Source organism: Melanerpes formicivorus, unplaced genomic scaffold (assembly GCF_026170545.1).
Source record: "Melanerpes formicivorus ecotype bairdi unplaced genomic scaffold, bMelFor1.0.p_v2 SCAF_498, whole genome shotgun sequence".
NCBI lineage: Eukaryota > Metazoa > Chordata > Aves > Piciformes > Picidae > Melanerpes > Melanerpes formicivorus.
Window position 1 is genome coordinate 85893 of NW_027142850.1, and position 19537 is coordinate 105429.

The 19537-nt window shown below is 62.9% G+C and overlaps 1 protein-coding gene and 2 long non-coding RNA genes across 3 annotated transcripts; all 3 read right to left on the bottom strand.

Moving 5' to 3' along the window:
• Positions 1 to 4168: 4168 nt before the first annotated feature.
• Positions 4169 to 6403, bottom strand: LOC137460060 (uncharacterized). Its single transcript, XR_010992630.1, has 3 exons — positions 6323 to 6403; positions 5565 to 5774; positions 4169 to 4250 (listed from the first exon to the last, which is right to left on the bottom strand). It is a non-coding gene; the product is annotated as an uncharacterized lncRNA (long non-coding RNA).
• Positions 6404 to 6933: 530 nt separating this feature from the next.
• Positions 6934 to 9766, bottom strand: LOC137460059 (uncharacterized). Its single transcript, XR_010992629.1, has 3 exons — positions 9613 to 9766; positions 8191 to 8783; positions 6934 to 7102 (listed from the first exon to the last, which is right to left on the bottom strand). It is a non-coding gene; the product is annotated as an uncharacterized lncRNA (long non-coding RNA).
• A 445-nt stretch (positions 9767 to 10211) lies between these two features.
• Positions 10212 to 17700, bottom strand: LOC137460057 (ubiquitin carboxyl-terminal hydrolase 36-like). Its single transcript, XM_068170654.1, has 14 exons — positions 17439 to 17700; positions 17147 to 17368; positions 16343 to 16453; positions 15069 to 15171; positions 14416 to 14483; positions 14183 to 14253; positions 13738 to 13820; positions 13315 to 13426; positions 12874 to 13014; positions 12468 to 12571; positions 12093 to 12180; positions 11503 to 11802; positions 11011 to 11136; positions 10212 to 10460 (listed from the first exon to the last, which is right to left on the bottom strand). The coding sequence occupies exons 1-14, from the start codon at positions 17698 to 17700 to the stop codon at positions 10212 to 10214; spliced, it is 2040 nt and encodes a 679-aa protein (XP_068026755.1).
• Between the last annotated feature and the right edge of the window lie 1837 nt (positions 17701 to 19537).

Here is a 19537-nt window from a genome sequence, read left to right on the forward strand (position 1 = left end):
AGAAGGCAAAGAGAGGAGAAGGCAAAGGCAGGAGAAGGCAAAGGCAGGAGAAGGCAAAGAGAGGAGAAGGCCAAGGCAGGAGAAGGCCAAGGCAGGAGAAGGCCAAGGCAGGAGAAGGCAAAGGCAGGAGAAGGCCAAGGCAGGAGAAGGCAAAGAGAGGAGAAGGACAAGAGAGGAGAAGGACAAGAGAGGAGAAGGACAAGAGAGGAGAAGGCCAAGGCAGGAGAAGGCAAAGGCAGGAGAAGGCAAAGAGAGGAGAAGGCAAAGAGAGGAGAAGGCAAAGGCAGGAGAAGGCAAAGAGAGGAGAAGGCAAAGGCAGGAGAAGGCAAAGGCAGGAGAAGGCAAAGAGAGGAGAAGGCAAAGGCAGGAGAAGGCAAAGAGAGGAGAAGGCAAAGGGAGGAGAAGGCAAAGAGAGGAGAAGGCCAAGAGAGGAGAAGGCAAAGAGAGGAGAAGGCAAAGGCAGGAGAAGGCAAAGAGAGGAGAAGGCCAAGAGAGGAGAAGGCAAAGGCAGGAGAAGGCAAAGAGAGGAGAAGGCAAAGGGAGGAGAAGGCAAAGAGAGGAGAAGGCCAAGAGAGGAGAAGGCAAAGAGAGGAGAAGGCAAAGGCAGGAGAAGGCAAAGAGAGGAGAAGGCAAAGGCAGGAGAAGGCAAAGAGAGGAGAAGGCAAAGAGAGGAGAAGGCAAAGGCAGGAGAAGGCAAAGAGAGGAGAAGGCAAAGGCAGGAGAAGGCAAAGAGAGGAGAAGGCAAAGGCTGGAGAAGGCAAAGAGAGGAGAAGGCCAAGGCAGGAGAAGGCAAAGGCAGGAGAAGGCAAAGAGAGGAGAAGGCAAAGGCAGGAGAAGGCAAAGGCAGGAGAAGGCCAAGGCAGGAGAAGGCAAAGAGAGGAGAAGGCAAAGAGAGGAGAAGGCAAAGGCAGGAGAAGGCAAAGAGAGGAGAAGGCAAAGGCAGGAGAAGGCAAAGGCAGGAGAAGGCAAAGAGAGGAGAAGGCAAAGAGAGGAGAAGGCAAAGAGAAGAGAAGGCAAAGGCAGGAGAAGGCAAAGAGAGGAGAAGGCCAAGAGAGGAGAAGGCAAAGAGAGGAGAAGGCAAAGGCAGGAGAAGGCAAAGAGAGGAGAAGGCAAAGGCAGGAGAAGGCAAAGAGAGGAGAAGGCAAAGAGAGGAGAAGGCAAAGGCAGGAGAAGGCCAAGAGAGGAGAAGGCAAAGAGAGGAGAAGGCAAAGAGAGGAGAAGGCAAAGGCAGGAGAAGGCAAAGAGAGGAGAAGGCAAAGGCAGGAGAAGGCAAAGGCAGGAGAAGGCAAAGGCAGGAGAAGGCAAAGAGAGGAGAAGGCAAAGAGAGGAGAAGGCAAAGAGAGGAGAAGGCAAAGAGAGGAGAAGGCCAAGGCAGGAGGAGGCCAAGGCAGGAGGAGGCAAAGAGAGGAGAAGGCAAAGAGAGGAGAAGGCAAAGAGAGGAGAAGGCCAAGGCAGGAGGATGCCAAGGCAGGAGAAGGCCAAGGCAGGAGAAGGCAAAGGCAGGAGAAGGCAAAGGCAGGAGAAGGCAAAGAGAGGAGAAGGCCAAGGCAGGAGGAGGCAAAGAGAGGAGAAGGCAAAGAGAGGAGAAGGCCAAGAGAGGAGAAGGCCAAGAGAGGAGAAGGCCAAGGCAGGAGAAGGCCAAGGCAGGAGGATGCCAAGGCAGGAGAAGGCCAAGGCAGGAGAAGGCCAAGGCAGGAGGCAGGACAATGCTGCTCTGAAGGAAAACGGAGAGCATACCAGGAGAGGGAAAATGACAGAGACCCTGGAAGAAGCAGACCAAAAGGAACCCTCTCTCCATGTCCTAAGTTGTGCCTGCTACAACTCATGGAGCTGCAGAGGCTGCTCAGAGGACAGCAATGACCTCTGCTCTACAGCCAAAGCTGCAGCACCCTTCCTCCACAGACCCAAACTGTCTTGGGGGGTGAGGGGGTGCCAATAGAATTCCTCTTCTCTCTCTCCCTATTTTCTCTCTCTCTCCCCTTCTGATCCATCCACTTTATTTGTGTACTACAGAGTCTAGCTGTTGCTATTTTGGCCTCCTCTGTGCCTCTAATTTCCTAACACAGGAATATTCACAAGAACTGAGGCTCTTTCCCTCTCCAGACCAAGACAGTGGGTTCCTGTTCCCAGCAAACCTGTAGGATGGACTGGAAAGCATCAAGGTCTCTCTCTCCCAAAGCCCTTTGCTCCCCAGCACAGCCTGGCTGAGCCCTGGGGGCAGGAGGTGGGTGGGGGTGATGCCAACCTGAGGCAGCAGTGCATAGCAGCCTGGCAGGTCGCTGTCCTTCCCCAGGGGCAGCAGCTGCTGGGCAGGGAGCTGCAGGCAGCAGCGGCCGAAGGTCACCACGGGCTTGGGCACTCCCAGAGCAGGAACCACACACCTGGGCAGAGAGAGGGCGAGAGGCAATGGAGACACTGGCAGAGAAGAGGCTGCTTGACTCCTCAGGGGGCAGGGAAGGGAGCAGAACACAGCTGCCCAGAGCAGAGTGGCTGCAAATTGCCACCAGCAGCCTGGCCTGGAGCAACAAGCCTGTGGCCAGCAGGAGCAGGGCAGGGATTGGCCCCCTGGGCTCAGCACTGCTGAGGCCACCCCTCACATCCTGGCAGCACTTTAGGGCCCCTCACTCCAAGAAGGCCACTGAAGGGCTGCAGCAGGTCCAGAGAAGGGCAACAAAGCTGGGGCAGGCTCTGGAGAACAGGGCTGGGCAGGAGCAGAGCTGCTGGCTGGGCTGCTTTAGCCTGCAGCAAAGGAGGCAGAGCAGAGCCCTCCTGGCTCTCCATAAGTCCCTGCAAGGAGGCTGGAGCCAGCTGGGGCTTGGGCTCTGCTCCCAAGGCACAAGTGACAGCACAAGAGAAATGGCCCCAGGCTGTGCCAGGGCAGGGGCAGTGCCAAGCAGCCACAGAATTGCTGTGCCCTCTAGGAAAAGGCTCAGGGCCAGGCCTGGCCATTCTGGGCAGATGCTCCTCCAGGGGGCTGCCTGCAAGCCCTGCTGCTCCCAGCTCTGCCTGGGCAGAACCAGCTCATGATGCAAGGCTCCTCCTGGGGAGCTGCAGCCAGCAAACCACATGGCAGGGGCTGGAGGCAGCAGGAGAGCCAAAGGGCTGCAAGGAAACTGCTGGTCCCTGGCTGTGAGGGGCAGTGCCAGCAGCTCCTGGCCCACACCATCCACATCCAGCACCAGAGCCAGCTCATACAAGCCCTGGGTGTTGGAGCACAGGGTGAGCTGGGGGGAGAGCAAAGCCCCAAACACTTCAGCACCCCCACAGCTGCTGCCTTTCCATTCCCAGGCCATGGGAAGCAAGGGAGGCCTTGGCCCTGGTGCTGCTCCATCTGCAGAGCACAGGCCCTGGCAGCACCACAAGGCTGCTGGCAAGAGCTGCTTGCAGAAGTGCCTGTGGCAGCTCCCAGGCCATGGGTGAGAGGAATGCAGGCCCCAGCAGGCTGCCACTCAGCACTGCATGGCCAGGGAACAGCAGCAGTGCAGGGCAGAGCTGCTGCCTCCAGCAGAACCACTCCAGCTGTGCAGGGGGAAGCTGCTGCAGAAGCTTGGCCCAGCAGAACCTGCTCAGCTCACAGCCACCACAGCTTCTGCAGTCCCCCTGCAGAGCACTGCAGGGAATCCAACTCATCCTGCCCACAGCACAGGAGGAAGAAGAGCAGGCAGAGAAGCTAACTGCTTCCTCCAGCCACATCTCTCCCTGCAACAGCCTCCTGCTGCCCTCAGCCTTCCTCTGCCCAGCTGCAGGCCAAGGAATCAGCCTAAGCAGCTCTGAAAGCCTCAGCAGTGGCTTCTGGCCTGGAGCCTGGGGGGCAGGAGCTGCAGCTTCTGCCTGCAGGCTCCAAAGGCTGCTCCTTCAGGCAAGCCCCAGAGCAGCACAGCTCCCAACAGCCCAGCCCTGCTGCAGGGCTCTGCCTGGCCTCCCCCTCCCAGCCAGCAGCACTGAAGCCCTCTCCCAGAGCAGGGCAGCCTCAGCCCCAGCTGCTGAAGCCCCTCTGGCCCCACTGCTCCCTACCTGGATGTCCTGGAAGCTCAGGGCAGGGATGGTGCCTCTGCCAGGGCTGATGGTGAACTCACAGGGCCTGAGGCAGCTCCTGGCTCTCCTCTCCCAGCAGGGCAGAGAGGTGTCCAGCCCCTGGGCAGCGCTGGGCACGCTGGGCTCTGCCACGCCGTCCCCGGGCACACGGAGGGTGAAGGCCACAGGCAGCAGGGAGGTGTTGGTCAGGCGACAGAACAGGCTGGGAGGGAAGCCTAGGAGAAAGGACACAGCTCTGCACCTCTGCACACAGCTCCCCTGCCTCCTGCAGGCAATCTCCTGACGTGCTCAGGCTGCCCTTGGCCTCTGGCTCTCTTCCCTCTGAGCTGCAGCTGCCGCGGAAGCCAAGCAGCTCTGTGCTGGCACTGCTGGGGGACAACAAGTTCCCCATCGGGCAGCCAGGGGCCCTCCTGGCCAAGAAGGCCAAGGCTGCTCTCAGCAGAGGGTGGCCAGCAGGGCACAGCAAGCACCAGGAGCCTGCAGCTGCAAAGGCCTTCTCCAGGCCAGCAGCTGGAGAGGACTCTTCTCCTCTTGGATCCCAGGCTGCTGCCTGCTGGCATCCCTCTGGCTCTGTCTGCTCACAAGGAAGCCAAGAGACAGGGCAGGGATGGAGGGAGGGGAGGCTGCAGCTCAGCAAGGGCCAGCACTTCTCTTAGCCAAGTCCCTCAGCAGGAGGAAAACAGAGAGGCATCCTGGCCAGGCTGAGCACAGCTCTTCAGTCAGCCCAGAACTGGCTTCCCAGGCAGAGCTGAGAGCCCCTCAGGGAAAAGCCTTCTGGGAGCCTGAGCTGAAGCAGCAGAACCTGCAGCTCAGTGCTCAGGCAGCAGAGCTGGGCCTCTGCTGGGCAAGGAGAAGGAGCCAGGGCTCTGAGCACACCAGGGCCTGAGGCAGAGCTCTTTCTTGGCCACATTCCCTGGCACTGACAGCCAGTGGCCCTCCCAGCACCAAGCAACATCTCACCCTGCAGCTCAGGGGGGCAATGGTCTCCAGGCCTGGCAACATTGACCCACAGCAGCTATGGGCTAGGCCAGAGCTTCAACTCCCTGCTCCTGCAGTCCCAGCCCCTGGGCCCTGCTGGGGCTCTCACAGCCATCCTGCTGCCAAGGACTGGCAGCCTGGGGCTGATCAGACCATCAGGGACCCCACAAGACCCTGCTCTGCCAGTCCTTTGGGCCTCTGTGCCCTCAGGATGGCAAAGCCCTGCCCAGGCAGCCTGCAGCCCTGCTGGAACCTCCTGCAGGCTGCTCTGGAGGGCCACCAGTGCTGGAGGCTCTGAGGCTGCACTCTGGGGCTGCAGAGCCCTTGGGCTGTGCTCCAAGGCCAGGCCACACTCACCCCAGGAGCCGTCCCCGAAGCGCAGGCAAGGGACATGGAAGCGCAGAGGGGGTGCAGAGACACAGCCCCTGGGGGGACACAGCAGAGGAGGCCTTGGCTTGGCTGCAGAGCACTGCAGAGCCTGCAGCTTGCACTGCTGCTGGCAGGCTGCAAAGCTGCTCTCACAGCACAGGGGGCTGCACTCAGCCTCTCACCTGACAGCCAAGGGCCCAGGCTCAGGGGATCCTTCCACACTGCACCTCAACTCCTCTCTCAAGTGCCCCAGGACAGGGGGACAGAAGCAGACCTGCAGGAGTTGGAACTCATCTGGCCAAAGGAGGCCCTGGCAGGGGCAGGAGCTGAAGCAGGAGCCCAGAGCTGCAGCTGCAGGAGGCATGGATGGCTCCTGTCTTGTGCAGGATCACCTGCAAGACATCCCATGGCAAGCCCTGAGGAACCTTCTTGCCTTCCAGGAGGCTGATTTGTGTCCTGCCCAAGCACCTCCCTGCAGGGTTACACCCCCCTTGATGGGGGCTGAAAAGAGCCCAGCCCCAGCTGCTCTGGCTGGGCAGAGAGAGACTTGGCTTTCCCCCTCCCAGGAGGAGGGGGCCCCTGGCTCCAAGGGGCTCTATGCCACTGCCCCTCCCTGCCCAGCAAGCCTTGCTAGGCAGGGCAGAGCTCTGCTCCTGCTCTCTCTTTCCCCTGCACAGCCACTGCTGCACAGAAGGCTCCCCAGGGCTGCTGCATCCCCCCCCTGCTGCTCCCTGCTGCATCCACACCTCCTGAAGAGCTGCAGCCACTGGCACCAAGGGAGTCCAGTGCCAGCTGGGGCTGCCTTTGGATGCTTTGCCCCCTGCCCTTCACCCTATCCCTTTGGAACCTGCCCTGGGACTGAGATCTACACAAAGAGAGTGGAACAAGGACCTTTTCTTCTGCCCAACAGATTCCAGACCATTTGCTGTCCTGAGCTTACCTCTCCTTTCTCCTGCCTGATTTGCTTGACCTTCCCAGCCAAGGGAGAGGGGGAGGGAATCTCCATCAGCTTCCATTTGGGCTTTTGGCCTGCAGGGCCAGCCCAGAGCAGCACAAGCTGACAGCTGGCAAAGGCAGAGGATGCTGCCTGCTGCTGCTTGGCAGAAGCCAAAGGGGAGTTCAGCCTTTGGGGGTTTGATGCCAAGCAGCCAGGACTTCATAGAATGGATCCTGGAATGGCTTGGTTGGAAGGGACCTTCCAGCTCATCCAGTTCCAACCCCCACCAGAGGCAGAGACCCCTCCCACCAGCCCAGGCTGCTCCAGGCCTCATCCAGCCTGGCCCTCAGCACCTGCAGGGAGGGGGCAGCCACAGCCTCCCTGGGCAGCCTGTGCCAGGCTCTCCCTCCTCTCACTCTAAAGACTCTTCCTAAGCTCCAGGCTCAAGCTGCCCTCCCCAAGCTTCACCCCATTCCCTCTCATCCCCCCTCCCAGCCCTTGGCCAAAGTCCCTCCCCAGCTCTCCTGGAGCTCCCACAGCTCCTGGAAGGCTGCTCTGAGCTCTCCCTGGAGCCTTCTCTTCCCCAGCCTGAACAGCCCCAGCTCCCACAGCCTGTCTCCACAGTGGGACTTCCCCCCAAGCCCTGCCAGCCCCTGCTGCTCACCTCAGAGCTGTTGCTGGAGCCAACCAACAGCTGCCCAGGGTCCAGCTGCTCAAGGCTGAAGCAGAGCCAGGGCCCTCGGCCTTCCCCTTGGATGTGCAGAGGCAGCCTGGCCTCACAGCCTGGGGGGAGAGTTCCATTGGATGACTCCTTGAGGCCTTGAGGTGGGAAGGGAGCTTCCAAGGGCAGCCAGCCCAAGCAGCAGCACTCAGCAGAACAGCTGCAGGCACAGCAGGGAGCTCTGAGCCCCAAGCAACCTGACCTGAAGTGGTGCCAGCAGTGGGGCACCTACCCCTCCCTGGGCAACTGGGGCCAGGCTCTCACCACCCTCAGTGTCAAACATGCTGGAGGTCTGAGGAGGTCAGCCAAGGGGCTTGGAGGAATCAAGGAGCAACAGGAACTGACTGCCCACTTAAACATCCTGGGCTTCCTCTTCAGGCTCACAGGGACCTGGACTCTGGGCCAGTGTCTGCCCCGGGGGCACAGGGGATCCCCCCTGGGGGCACAGGGGGTCCCACCCCGGCAGAAGAGCCAAGGGCAGCCTCTGCTCATCTCACTTGTCAGCTGGAGCAGCACTTGGATCCTTTCTACAAGCTCCAGCCAGCTCCAGTGCTCACTGCAGGGCTGCAGCACCACAGCAGCACCCAGAGAGCACAGCAGGCTGCCCAGGAGCCAAGGGCAGCCCCAGGCACAAAGCAAAGCTCTGCTGCAGGCAGAGACAACACAGCCCCAGGGCACTGTCAGCAAGGCTCTGCCTCAGCATCAGCTCTGCTGAGCCAAGGCTGTGGGCAGCATTTGGAGGTCACCTTGGCTCCCCACTTCCTCCTCAAGGGCCTGCTGAGGCTGACACTTCTCCTGGGGCCTGCTCTTGGCTTCTCCTGCCCCAGGAGGAGTTTGACACCTCTCCAAGGAGGCAGCCAGCACTTCCTGCCCAAGCCCAAGAGCCTGAAGAGCCAGCAGAAGCAGAGAACCTTTCTGGCTGGAAGAGCTCTTTCAGCTCCACTCCAACCATGCTCCCATTGCTAGGGCACCCCCAAACCATGGCCCTCAGCACCACACCAACCCCCCAGGGATGGGGACTCCACCACTGCCCTGGGCAGCCTGCACCAGGCCTTGACAACCCTCAAGGGCAAGAGATCCCAGCCTAGAAAGCAGCCAGGAACAAGCAAAGCCTGGCCTGAAGAGCAGAGCAGGATGCTGAGCTCCTCACCTCTGAGTGCTGAGGCTGTAGGGAGCCTCCTTGGCTCTCTTCCTGCCCTTGGCTCCTGCAGCTCCTCCCAGACTCTGCTCTCTGGGCAATCTCCGCCGGCTCTGGCCACTGGCCTGCCCCCTGCCCCCTCAGCCTGCTCAGGGCTATCTGAGGCAGCTCTCTAATTTGAGGAGTTGCTGAAGGAGGAGACTAACTTCTAAGCCTTCTTCTGAGGCTCTGTGAGCAGCACCACTCAGCCCTTTGCCTCTGCTGCCTGCTGCTCTGCCTCTGCATGTCTCGGCTTCTGCTTTGGCTTCCTTCTCCCTGCAGCTCCTCCTTTTCTTCCCCTCCTTCTCTTCGCCCTCTGCCTTATCCTCAAGATGTCTTTTCAGCCTTGATTGCTGCTTGCTGACTCCAGACACCTTTGTGCTGTCCCTTGCCTGGGGGGCAGCACGCTGGGGAGGACTTGGGCAGGGTTGCTTCTCCTCAGCTTGCACAGCAGGCTGAGCAGGGCCTTTAGCTGCCAGATGAGCTGTGGCAGCCCTGTGCTGCTCAGCAGGGGCTGGAGCTGGAGCTGCAGGAGATGATCCTTGCTGAACACCCAGAGAGGCAGCCTGCAAGACAGACAAATCCACCACTGGGCTGCCTGGCACAGCTCTGACTCTGAGCTGCTCAGATCCTCTCTGCAAACCAAAGCCACCACCAGAAGTGTCTTGAAAGCTGTGAGGCTCAGCCCCTGCCCTGCTAAGGAGCCCTGCACTGCTCATCACCAGCACTGCAGCCATGGAGCCCCCTTACAAAAGATCCAATCCAAGCCCAGTGCAGAATCAGGGCTCCAGAGCAGCACTGCAAGCTGTGGCCCTTCACACAGGGCCTCACTGCAGCCTTCCTGCTTCTCCCCAGCCCTCCTGCTCAAGGCCACTCAGCTGCCCAGCCCCTGAGACACTTTCCCTCTTGTGGCCCTTCTGAGGTGCTTGGCTTTGCCTCCAGCTGCCAGCACAGCAAACTTTCAATGGCAAAGGCAAAGCCCTGCAGCTTAGCTGCCATCTTCAGAGGCTGGCATCCAACCAGCCTGGCCTGAGGAGCAATGGACTTGATTGCCAGCAGCCAGGCCTCCTTGTCCTTCCACAGAGCAGAGCTTTGAGGAAGCCTGGCTTGCTGTGAGCCACAAGAAGGGCTGGAAGAGGAGGATCACAGGCAGGGATCATTGGGGAGGGAAACTCAGGACCTTTTTTTGCCTCCCTTTTGAGTGCAAGTCTTAGTTTTGAGGTCACCACGTCCTGGCCAAGCTCCCCAGATGAACTGGCACTGCTCCACTCCTCACAGAGCTCTGCTTCCCAGGCAGCAGCACCAGCTGAGGGCTGGCAGCTCCCAGCACAGCCAAGTTCTGTCCCCAAGAGCCTGAGCCCCCCCCAGCAAAGTGTCACCACCTGTCCTGCTCACCTGTGCTTGGGCCTGCTCCAGCTCTGAGAGCTTCTGCCGCAGCTCCAGCAGCTCCTTTTCCTTCTCAAGCACTTGCTGCCTCAGCAGCTGCTCCTGGCTCAAAGGCTGTGCTGGAGGAGCAGAGGCAGCAGCCCTGGCACAGGCAGGGGCAGTGCATTCCTCTGGCTGGAAACAGAACAGAACCTGTGACACTGCACATCCTGAGGGAGCCAGGGAGCCCTGGAGCTGCTTTGCTTAGGACAAGGTCACCCAGCCCCAGCCTCAACCTAACACCCCCATGGCCCCCATGCTCAGCTCACTCCAGCTCCCTTCCCTGCTGCCACCCTCCAGCACTGGAGCTCACTCTCTGCAGCTGTTAGGAGCTGCACTCTTCAGGCACAATGGAACCAAACTCATTTGAAACCTTTGCCCCCACTCCAATTTGCTGCTGTGACAGGGGGACGTCGCCTAACAGCAGTTCCTCCATGGCCACCCTCCAGAGCACAGGTTTGACATAGGCAAAGCAAGCCCCCCCAGTGCTCTGCATTCAGGAGTGCCTCTGCCCTGCCTCCACAGCCCAGGCCCTGCACTCCTGAGGCACTGCACTCTCACCCAGCAGCCTACAGACAAGGATGGCTGCTCTGGGACCCTCTGTCCGTACAGCAGGCACACACACTGACCGAGGGAGCTGCAGGCTGAGGGCTCACAGGGCTGCCAGCAGCACTCCCAGCTGCAGGCAGAGGTGTCACTGGCCAAGCAGGATCTAGTGACTTGACTCTGACATCCAGGGCATGCAGCTTCTCCAGGGGGAAAACCCTGTCCCACGTCGAGCGCAAGAGGAATAAACTCTTGCGAGTCTCTGTGTCCCCCTGCAGCAACAAAACCACCCCAGGGCTCCCTCAGCTCCTGCCACACACAGCCTGCAGCTTTGCTGCCAGAAGGAAGGCTGCATGGCTGTCCTGTTGCTCTCAGCACTTGGCATCTCAACACACTGGCCTGGTGTGCAGCAGCTCTCAGCAGTGCAGCTCACACTCCCATGCCAAGGGAGTCAGGCAACAGCCTCTGAGGCAAGCAATGAGCCCAGGGGCTTGTGCTCAGCTCTCCAGCCCCTGCAGGACTTTGCCCCACCAGATGCCAGAGCAGGGCTAGCACTTCCAATTCAGCCAGCTCTGCTTCAGCTCAGCTGCACCCTCAGACCCATCTGGGAGACACAGATCCAACCTCCTTGGAGGCTCAGGGCCCACTTGATTGCTTCAAACCACCAGCAGGGACCATGGCCCTCAGTGCAGAGCCAGGACAGAGATGCAGAAAAGCCAAGCACTTGGTGTGCTTCACCACCCAAGCAAAGCCACCCCTGGGCACAGGACTCACTGCCCAGCCACAGCTTTGGCCTACAGAACTCTTCTGAAGTGCAGAGACCTTCTCAAAGACAGAGAGAAAGGTTTCCACCAGGTTTGGGGCAAAAGCCTGCAGGTATGCTCCTCCCACGTTCTTGATGATGGAGTCCAGCAGGTAGAGAGCAGGGAGCTTCTGTGCTGGAGGAGCCTGGAATCGTGAGAAGAGAGGGAGGAGTTGAGACAACCAAAGCACCTCTGAAGCATTGCAAACCCAGGGATTGCCAGGCTCAGACACCTCAGAGCCAGCACTTCAGCAGGGTTGGAACACTGAGGTTTGCTCGTGCAGGCCAAACCAGCCCCTGGGACAGGCTTGCAGACAGCTTTTAACCCCCAGGCTTCTGGGCAGGCTGGAAAGCAGCCCTCGGCCCCCTGCTGCCCTGCTCTGCCCCTCTCCTGCCTCACAGCAGGACATCTCCCCAGGCCCTCCTCGCCCTCCAGCCCCCCCCAGCCCGCTGGCTCCAGCTGCTCCCCCCAGCAGCACAGCTAGGAGCAGCAGGCAGGGGAACTTCCAAACCTTGGCCGCTTGTGCCTCCACCAGGGCGGCAATGCTGCTGGCAAAGGCCACCTTCTGCTGGGCCAGGACGGTCAGCTTGCTGATGTAGGACTTGCTGCTGCGTGTCAGGCCCTGCAGCTGTGCCCAATAATCCTGGCACACAGCTGACAGCTCTCTCCTGGCTGCTGGGCACTCAGCAGGCAGCTCTGGCAGGCTGGTTCCGCTCAGCAGCTCCGACCCCATCCCAAAGGCGCTGTGGGCTACAGGGCCTCCCACCTCCTCCAGCCCAGGCAGCTGCTTCCCTGGCAGCAGCTCTGCTCTCTAGACAGGGAGAGCAGTTCAGTGACAAGTCCAGGAGCCAAGGACACGCAGACCCTGCCCTCCCCAGCCCTCCCCAGCCCCACACAGGCCTTGGCTCTGCAGGACGCCTCCTGCAAACCCTCCTGCCCTGCGCCTGCCTCCCTGCCAGGCTGCAGCCCCCCTGCCCTGGCAGAGCAGAGAGAGGGGCAGCAGCTCCCAGCACCCAGGAGCACTGGCCAAGAGCAGCCTCCAGGGCTCCCCTGGCCCACCCCTGCTGAAGACAGGAGCCCCCTGCTCGCAGCTTTCCTGACCTCCTCTGGGACGCTGCCAGTGCGGCCGGGCAGGCTGGAGGCAGCCTTGGCAATGGGCCCCTGCCAGCTCTTCCTGAGGCTGGGGATCCTGGGGAAGGCAGAGAAGGGCTGGCATGAGCTGCCAGGGGCTGAGCCTCTCTCAGAGATGCAGAGGAGAAAGAGGAGCCAAAGCTCTGAGGGCATGAGGTGCTCTTGAGGGAGAGTGAAACCGTGACAAGGGGCTGGGCCCCTCCCTGCCACCCTCCTCCCAGCCAGGGCATGCACAGGGCATTGGGGTACCCGGGCCAAGCTCCTGCCCACAGCCAGCCCTGTGCCAGCCCTGTGCCAAGTGCTGGGAGCAGGGGGCAGAGGGGCCAGCAGGCAGCAGACACTCACCTCTGGTAGAACAGCAGGTAGGCCTGCTGCTGCTGCAGGACCTCTTGGGGGGCTGCGGAGCCGACCCGCTCGTCGTCCGCTCGATACCACTGCCCATCGCTGGCCTGCAGCAGCAGAAGAGAGAGCAGGGCTGGGCTGTGCCCAGGCACCTTCCTGGCAGCAGGAGCAGCAGGAGCAGCGCCCGTGGGCACAGCTCCTCTCCCCACGAGGCAGAGGAGGCCCAGGGCAGGCCAGGGGGCTCTGCCAGAGCTGAACCTTCCCCCCTCCTGCGGCACAGCACAGCCTGTACCCCGCAGCCAGTGCTCCCCACCACGCACATCTGCTGAGCACCCTCCTTGCTGGGCCTACAGGGACCCCCCAGCACCCCCCAGCCCTGAGGGGGTGGCACCACAGCTCCTGGGCTCACCTTCACGTAGCAGTAGTAGTGCCCTGCGTGGCAGCTGTGCCCAGAGTGCAGCAGCACCGCATAGAGGCTGTACAGGACGGGGTCCCTGCGCCGCACAGACATGTAGGGGCGGAGGTTCAGCAGCATGGGGTACCGCACCTCCTGCAGAGACAGGAGGGCTCAGCAGCCGGCACAGGCCATGGCTTCTGTGCTGGGGCAAGAGCAGCACAGCTCTCCCAGCAGGGCCACCTCTCCAGAGAAGGGCACTCAGCCTCCTGGTGCAGAGGGGGTGCTGAGGAAGGCGGCAGGAGGAGCCGAACTCCGCCTGCAGCGCACAGCGGGGGAAGGGCTGCAGGAGCGCGGCACAGCTCCCGCTGGCCACAGCAGCACCTCCCGGCCTGCTCTGGGCAGCAGCACCTGGGGCCAGGAGAGAGCCTCAGCCCTGGGCTGCCAAGCGCTCACCTTGGTGATCTTCCCTGCGGCGTAGGGGGCAAAGCGCTTCAGTGCCACCGTGAGGACGTTGGGGGCTCGGTGGATGCTGAAGCGTTTGCTGGCCGACACCTCCTGCTGGCACCTGCACAGGCAGAGCTCCAGCTCTTCAAGCTGCTGCGCCAGCCAGCTGCCTGCCAGCCCTGGCCGGGCAGCAAAGCCCTTGGCACCGACCCTGCTGACAGCAGCCGCTGCTCCAGGGCCCCTGCTCACGGCCACGGCTGCCGGCCCAGCTCCTCCTCACCACAGGAGGCAGCCTTCGCGGCAGGCTTCCACGGCCACGGCCCTCAGGGCTGAGCCGCGGAGCAGGCAGTCGAGCCCTCCCGCAGCCAGCAGGGGGCACACCTGCTTGCCCCAGCACAGCGCCCCCCGGCCGCCCGCAGCCCCCAGCCTCACCTGCCACACTTGTAGGCGTTCTCCCCGCACAGCAGCTCTGCCTGCACAAACTGCCCCAGCGCCTGCACCACGCTCCTGGCCTCCTGCAAGGACAGAGCAGAGCTCAGGCCACCAGTGGCTGTCCACGCCACGGCCCCGAGAGAGCACACCCAGCGTGGGCACAGGGCCACAGGCTGCAGCAAACCCCTCAGCCCCACCAGCTGGCAGCGCCCAGCACCACGAGGGGCAGCTGCAGGGGCCCCAGCACCACGCAGCCTCACGCCCAGGCACCGGGCACTGCCCTGCCAGACACAGCAGGCAGCTCAACAAGGCAGCGGCTTCCCTCTTGCCTGGGCTGTGCCTTGGCACCGGCAGGCTCAGGAGCCCTGAGGGCAGCGATGCTGCAGCTGCAGGAACAGCCCCAGGAGAGCAGAGCTCCTCCCCAGCCCCCACCCTGCCGCCCTACCCCGATCTCCAGCGCCAGGTCCAGGCAAGGCTCGTAGCTGTCCGAGGTGCTCTTGCACTCCAAGCACGTCACTGCCAGAGAAAGAGCACTGAGCGCAGCCTGCCATGGCCCTGCACCCACCCCAGCAGCTGCAGCTGGGCATCTTCTGCACACGCTCAGCAGTGCTCCCAAATGATTCCTCCTGCCGGGCAGCCCTGAGAGGCCCAGGCCAGGAGCTGGCAGCCAACACTCACCACGGGACCGCAGGGAGCCGCCGAAGATCTGCTGAACCAGCGTCGGGGCCTGGCTCTGGCCATCCAACCTAGGCACAGGAGCAGCAGGGCTCACACCGCCCCTCCCCCACGCCCGAGGGCCCCCTCCCCGTGTCCTCAGCACAGCTCCCCCCGCTGCGCTCTGCCCAGCACACAGGCTGCAGAGCTCCAGAGGCAGAGGGAAGTCGCAGCCTCTGCCAGGCTGCTCTCCCAGGGCCACAGCTCCAGGGCTGGCACCAGGCTCCCAGGGGCACCTTCCTCCAGAAGGAGCAGAAGCTGCCGGCCGCGGCTCAGAGCTGTGCGCTGCAGACTGAGGCAGCGCAGGGCCCAGAGGAAAGCTGCTCACCCACAGCCACAGAGCTGCACCTGAGCCAGCTGCACCCCGGGTTCCCGGGCAGCTGGCACAGGATCCAGACCCACAGCAGCCTCAGGAGCGGGGGAGAGGGCCACAGCTAGGCTGGGGCAGAGGAGCCGGGAGAAGGGGGACTGTGGCACAGAGGGGCAGAGAGCTGGGCCATCCAGTGCGGCCCCTGCACTCAGTGCCTCCCTCTGGCAGTTCAGCCTGGGGCACAGGGTCAGCCCTCCCACGGGCACGGGGCACTGGTGAGGGCACAGGGCAGGAGGGCCACACATACTGGGCACAGCCGTTCCTGCAGGCCTGCTGCATGGCGTCGATGCTGTAGCGCAGGAACTCGTGGGCATCCTGCTGCTGCCGCAAGCAGAGGTGCTGGGCAATGTCTGCAGGAGGGGCAGCAGCCAGCCTCAGCATCTGCTGCAACAGATGCAGCTCCTCCCTCCCTCCCTGCTCCCCCGCAGCCCAAACCTGCTGTCAGACTCACGGCCACGGGAGGAGCCCCCCGCAGCCCACGGAGCCCCCAGCCCCTGGCAGGCTCCCTGAGTCACCTCAGGAGAGCTGTCTGCCAAGAGCTGCTCCCAGCCCACAGCTTCTGCTCCAGCATCAGTCCCTGCTCCCCTGCAGGGCAGGGCAGGGCAGGGCAGGGCAGGGCAGGGCAGGGCAGGGCAGGGCAGGGCAGGGCAGGGCAGTGCAGGGCAGGGCAGGGCAAGGCAGGGCAGTGCAGGGCAGGGCAGGGCAAGGCAGGGCAGGGCAGGGCAGGGAAGAGCAATGCAGGGCAGGGCAGGGCAGGGCAGGGCAGGGCAGGGCAGGGAAGAGCAATGCAGGGCAGGGCAGGGCAGGGCAAAGCAGGGCAGGGCAGTGCAGGGCAGGGCAGGGTAGGGCAAGGCAGGGCAGGGCAGTGCACGGCAGGGCAGGGCAAGGCAGGGCAGGGCAGGGCAGGGAAGAGCAATGCAGGGCAGGGCAATGCAGGGCAGGGCAGGGCAGGGCAAGGCAGGGCAAGGCAGGGCAGGGCAGGGAAGGGCAGGGAAGGGAAGAGCAATGCAGGGCAGGGCAATGCAGGGCAGGGCAGGGCAAGGCAGGGCAGGGCAGGGCAAGGCAGGGCAGGGCAGGGCAGGGCAGGGCAAGGCAGGGCAGGGCAGGGCAGGGCAAGGCAGGGCAGGGCAGGGCAAGGCAGGGCAGGGCAGGGCAGGGCAAGGCAGGGCAGGGCAGGGCAGGGCAGGGCAGGGCAGGGCAGGGCAGGGCAAGGCAGGGCAGGGCAGGGCAGGGCAAGGCAGGGCAGGGCAGGGAAGGGCAGGGAAGGGAAGAGCAATGCAGGGCAGGGCAATGCAGGGCAGGGCAGGGCAAGGCAGGGCAGGGCAGGGCAGGGCAAGGCAGGGCAGGGCAGGGCAGGGCAGGGCAGGGCAGGGCAGTGCAGGGCAGGGCAGGGCAAGGCAGGGCAGGGCAGGGCAGGGCAGGGCAGGGCAGGGCAGGGCAAGGCAGGGCAGGGCAGGGCAGGGCAAGGCAGGGCAAGGCAGGGCAGGGCAGGGCAGGGCAGGGCAGGGCAGCCTCCCTTACTCTTGAGGTTCCGGATGAAGGACACCGGCTTTATGGCCTGCCCACTGCTGGCAAACGCCTGCCCCACGTGGTCCTGCATCAGGCACAGCATGCAGAAGCCTTCTTGGCGACCTGGAGCAGCAGAGCAGAGGACAGGACGTCAAGGACAAAGCCAGGAGAGATGGAGGCAGGACAGAGGCTGCAGGGATCTCTCTTCCAACAGAGCTCAGCCACGCTCAGTGGTCCCTAGGAGCTCTGTGCTGCAGCACAGCTCTTGGGCATCCTGGGTACACAGGGGCCAGCAGACCTCACCCTGGCTGATGCCATCCCACTCACAGTACCACTGCAACAGCCCCCCCCCCCCCCCCCAGAGGAGAGAGCGTCCATGGGGATGGAAACAGCCACAGGCACTCTCCGAAGGAGGGCACAGGTTGGCCCTGAGGGGCAGGTCCCAGCAGAGCCCTACAGACAGGGCTGTGAGCCCTGAGAGCTCCCCCTGCTCCCAGCTCCGAGCCTCCCACAGCAGCTGCTGCCCGCAGGCAGCCTCCTGCCCTGCCCTGGCTGCAGCCAGCAGAGGCAGCACCTCGCCGGTGCCAGGCTGCAGAGCTGGGGAGCACCGCTAGGGCCAGGAGAAGACAGGAAGAGCCTCTGGTGGAGACAGGGGCAGCAGGGACAGAGAGGGCACAGCCCAACACTCGCAGCCCCTGCCAGGGCCACCTGCAGAGGTGCCGAGCGCAGGACAGGCAGGCAGCTCCCGCTCCCCACGGGCACCCTGGCACTGCCAGCCTGGCACCGCCAGCCGCCCGGCCCAGGCTCCCCACTCACAGCTGCGGCCGTGCTCCTCGGAGAGCAGGTAGTTGGCGAGCGGCGCCGTGTGGCTCAGGCACTGCAGCGTGGCGTTGAGGAAGCAGCTGCGCCCCAGGTTGTGCAGCCCAGCGCCGACCCCGCAGAGCCGCTCCCACCGCAGGGACAGGCGCCCCACGGGGAAGGGCAGCTGCTGGGGCACGGGGACCCCGTCCCCTCCTGCTGCTGGGGCTCGCTCACCGCCTGCAGGGAGAGGGGCGCTGAGCCACAGGGCTGAGGAGCACCAGCGGCCCCCTCGGCCCTCTCTACCTACCCTGCTTGCTGGTCAGCTCCTCCTTGGGGCTGCCGCCGTGGCTGCCAGCCTCGACCCAGAGCTCCAGCTGCTTCCCCCCGGGCTGATCCCCCTTGCCACGACCGGCACGCTCAGACTCTGCCTCCTGCTGCCACAGCTCCTTGGGCGAGGCAGCCGGCGGCCAGCCCGGAGCCCCTTCCTCACCCAGCCCCAGCCGGCGCCTCTTGGCTGCCGGCGCCAGCCCCTCCTCCAGCTCCTTCAGCCTCCGCATGCTGTGCACCATGGCGCCACGCTCGCTGGCCTCGACTCAGCTGTCCCTGGCCACTGAACTCCTTCCTCCTCCTCCTCCTCCTCCTCCTCCTCCTCCTTCTCCTCCTCCTCCTCCTCCTCGTGTCCCTCGCGCTCGGTGTCCAGGCAACAGGCTGAGGCGGAGCGGCGCTGCTGATTGGTTGCAGTGCCAAGGGGGGGCGGGACTTGTCAGGGCGTGGCCGTCGGGCTCGGCGATGCCCATTGTGTGCTGGCACCGCGGCGCAGCCGGGGGGGGCCTGGCCCTGTCCTGCTCCAGCCCCTGGCCCTGGCAGGTGCTGAGGGCAGTGGCACCAGGAGGGATCTGAAGGTGGCCTCGCAGCAGCTCCTCTCCTCCCCTCCTCCTCTCTTCCCCTCCATTCCCGGGGGCCCAGGGGATCCCTCCCTGGCTGAGGAGGGCTGCTGCAGACCCCAGCTAGTAGCTTCCCCTGCTCCTTGACCAGTGGGGTTCTTGTGCTGGTTTGCAGTTGTGAATAGATCTCAACACTGTAACTCCTGGAGAGTTTGTACATATTCCTTGCACCCCATTGCAGATTTCCCTTTGCCTATACATACAGCTTTCCTTTGCTTCCAGCTGGGCTGGGCTGGCAAAGGTAATGTTGGGGGGGAATTTCAACCACAGGGAAGAAGGAGCAAAGATCATTGTCACATTTGATGCTCAGAGTTTACATCTGACTGGAGGGGAACAAGCCTTTGGCTGTCAAAGATCCTGCCAGACTTGCATTCCCAGGTACAGCTCTCCTTCAAAGTAAGCACAAGCTGTTCTCCAGGGCAGTATCAAAGCTAGGAGGAGAATCCAGGTGTGTTCCTGAACACCTCCTGAAGTCCATTCAAGGCAGCAGCTGGAAAACCAGCAGGGAAATCCAGCTTCTGGGTGATAAAAATGCCACCATGGGTCTGTTAAGGAAGCACAATCCACAGCACCCTCTGCCCTTGCCAGGCTGTGTCCCTCTGCCTAGATCTGCAGTTGAATTCATTTCTGACTCAGCAGTGGGGTTTTGTTTGCACTCTGCTGTTCCCTGCTCTGCAGAGGAGTTGGGGTTTTGTTGCAGACAAATGACTTGCATGTGCCTAAACAAAAGCAGGAACCACTCCCAGAAGTTTGCTTCTGTCTGCTGGCTTTTAAGGCACTGATTTGATTTGGGTTAAGCTAACCAGGCAGGAATTACAACAAGAGACTTCTCTTTATTCCCCCCCCCAAGATTAGGTGTTACACTTATCAGATTGTGGACAGGTTCTGTTTGCTTGCAAATTCCCCCAGGGTGCTCCTGGGCAGCTTGAGTGCAGTGTAGAGCATTCAGAAAATGGCAAAGGCTAAACCACGAAACAGCTTCACCCCACTGATCAAACCAGAGGCCAGGCAGGAGCTCAGGGAGAGCCAAGGAGAGCGCCGGTTGTGCTCCCGGGGATGGAGCAGGAACTGGGAGATGCTCCCTAGGTCTCTGGCCGGCAGCAGGCTCCAGAGCTGCCGCTTTGTAATCTGATTTGCGGATCGTGTGGCACAGCCCAAAGGGAAAGGCCCTGCCAGAACCAAAGTGTCCTCAGGCACGGCTGCCACGAGGCCAAACTCCTGCGGCAGCCCTGTCGGAAGGGTGCGAGGCAGCCGCAGCTTGCCGGCAGGCAGCCAGGGAGCAGGGCCCCAGGGCAGGCAGGGCCAGGGAGAAGCCAGGACCCAGGGCTGGTGTCTGCAGTGCTGCCGCCAAGGCAGCGAGGCCAAGAGGAAAGCAGAACATGGGAGTGAGCAAGAGGAAGGCAAGAGCAAGAGAGCCCCCACAGCTTGCTGCTCACCCTGCTTAAGCTGTTCAGAGACAATG

Excerpts from the sequence above, each read along its gene's own strand:
- LOC137460057 (XM_068170654.1), bottom strand. The coding sequence starts at position 17,700 with ATGGTGCACAGCATGCGGAGGCTGAAGGAGCTGGAGGAGGGGCTGGCG. Across the intron at positions 12,572-12,873 it reads ACTACTACTGCTACGTGAAG|GCCAGCGATGGGCAGTGGTA; the intron begins GTGAGCCCAGGA and ends CTGCTGCTGCAG. Across the intron at positions 12,181-12,467 it reads TACCTGCTGTTCTACCAGAG|GATCCCCAGCCTCAGGAAGA; the intron begins GTGAGTGTCTGC and ends TGCCTTCCCCAG.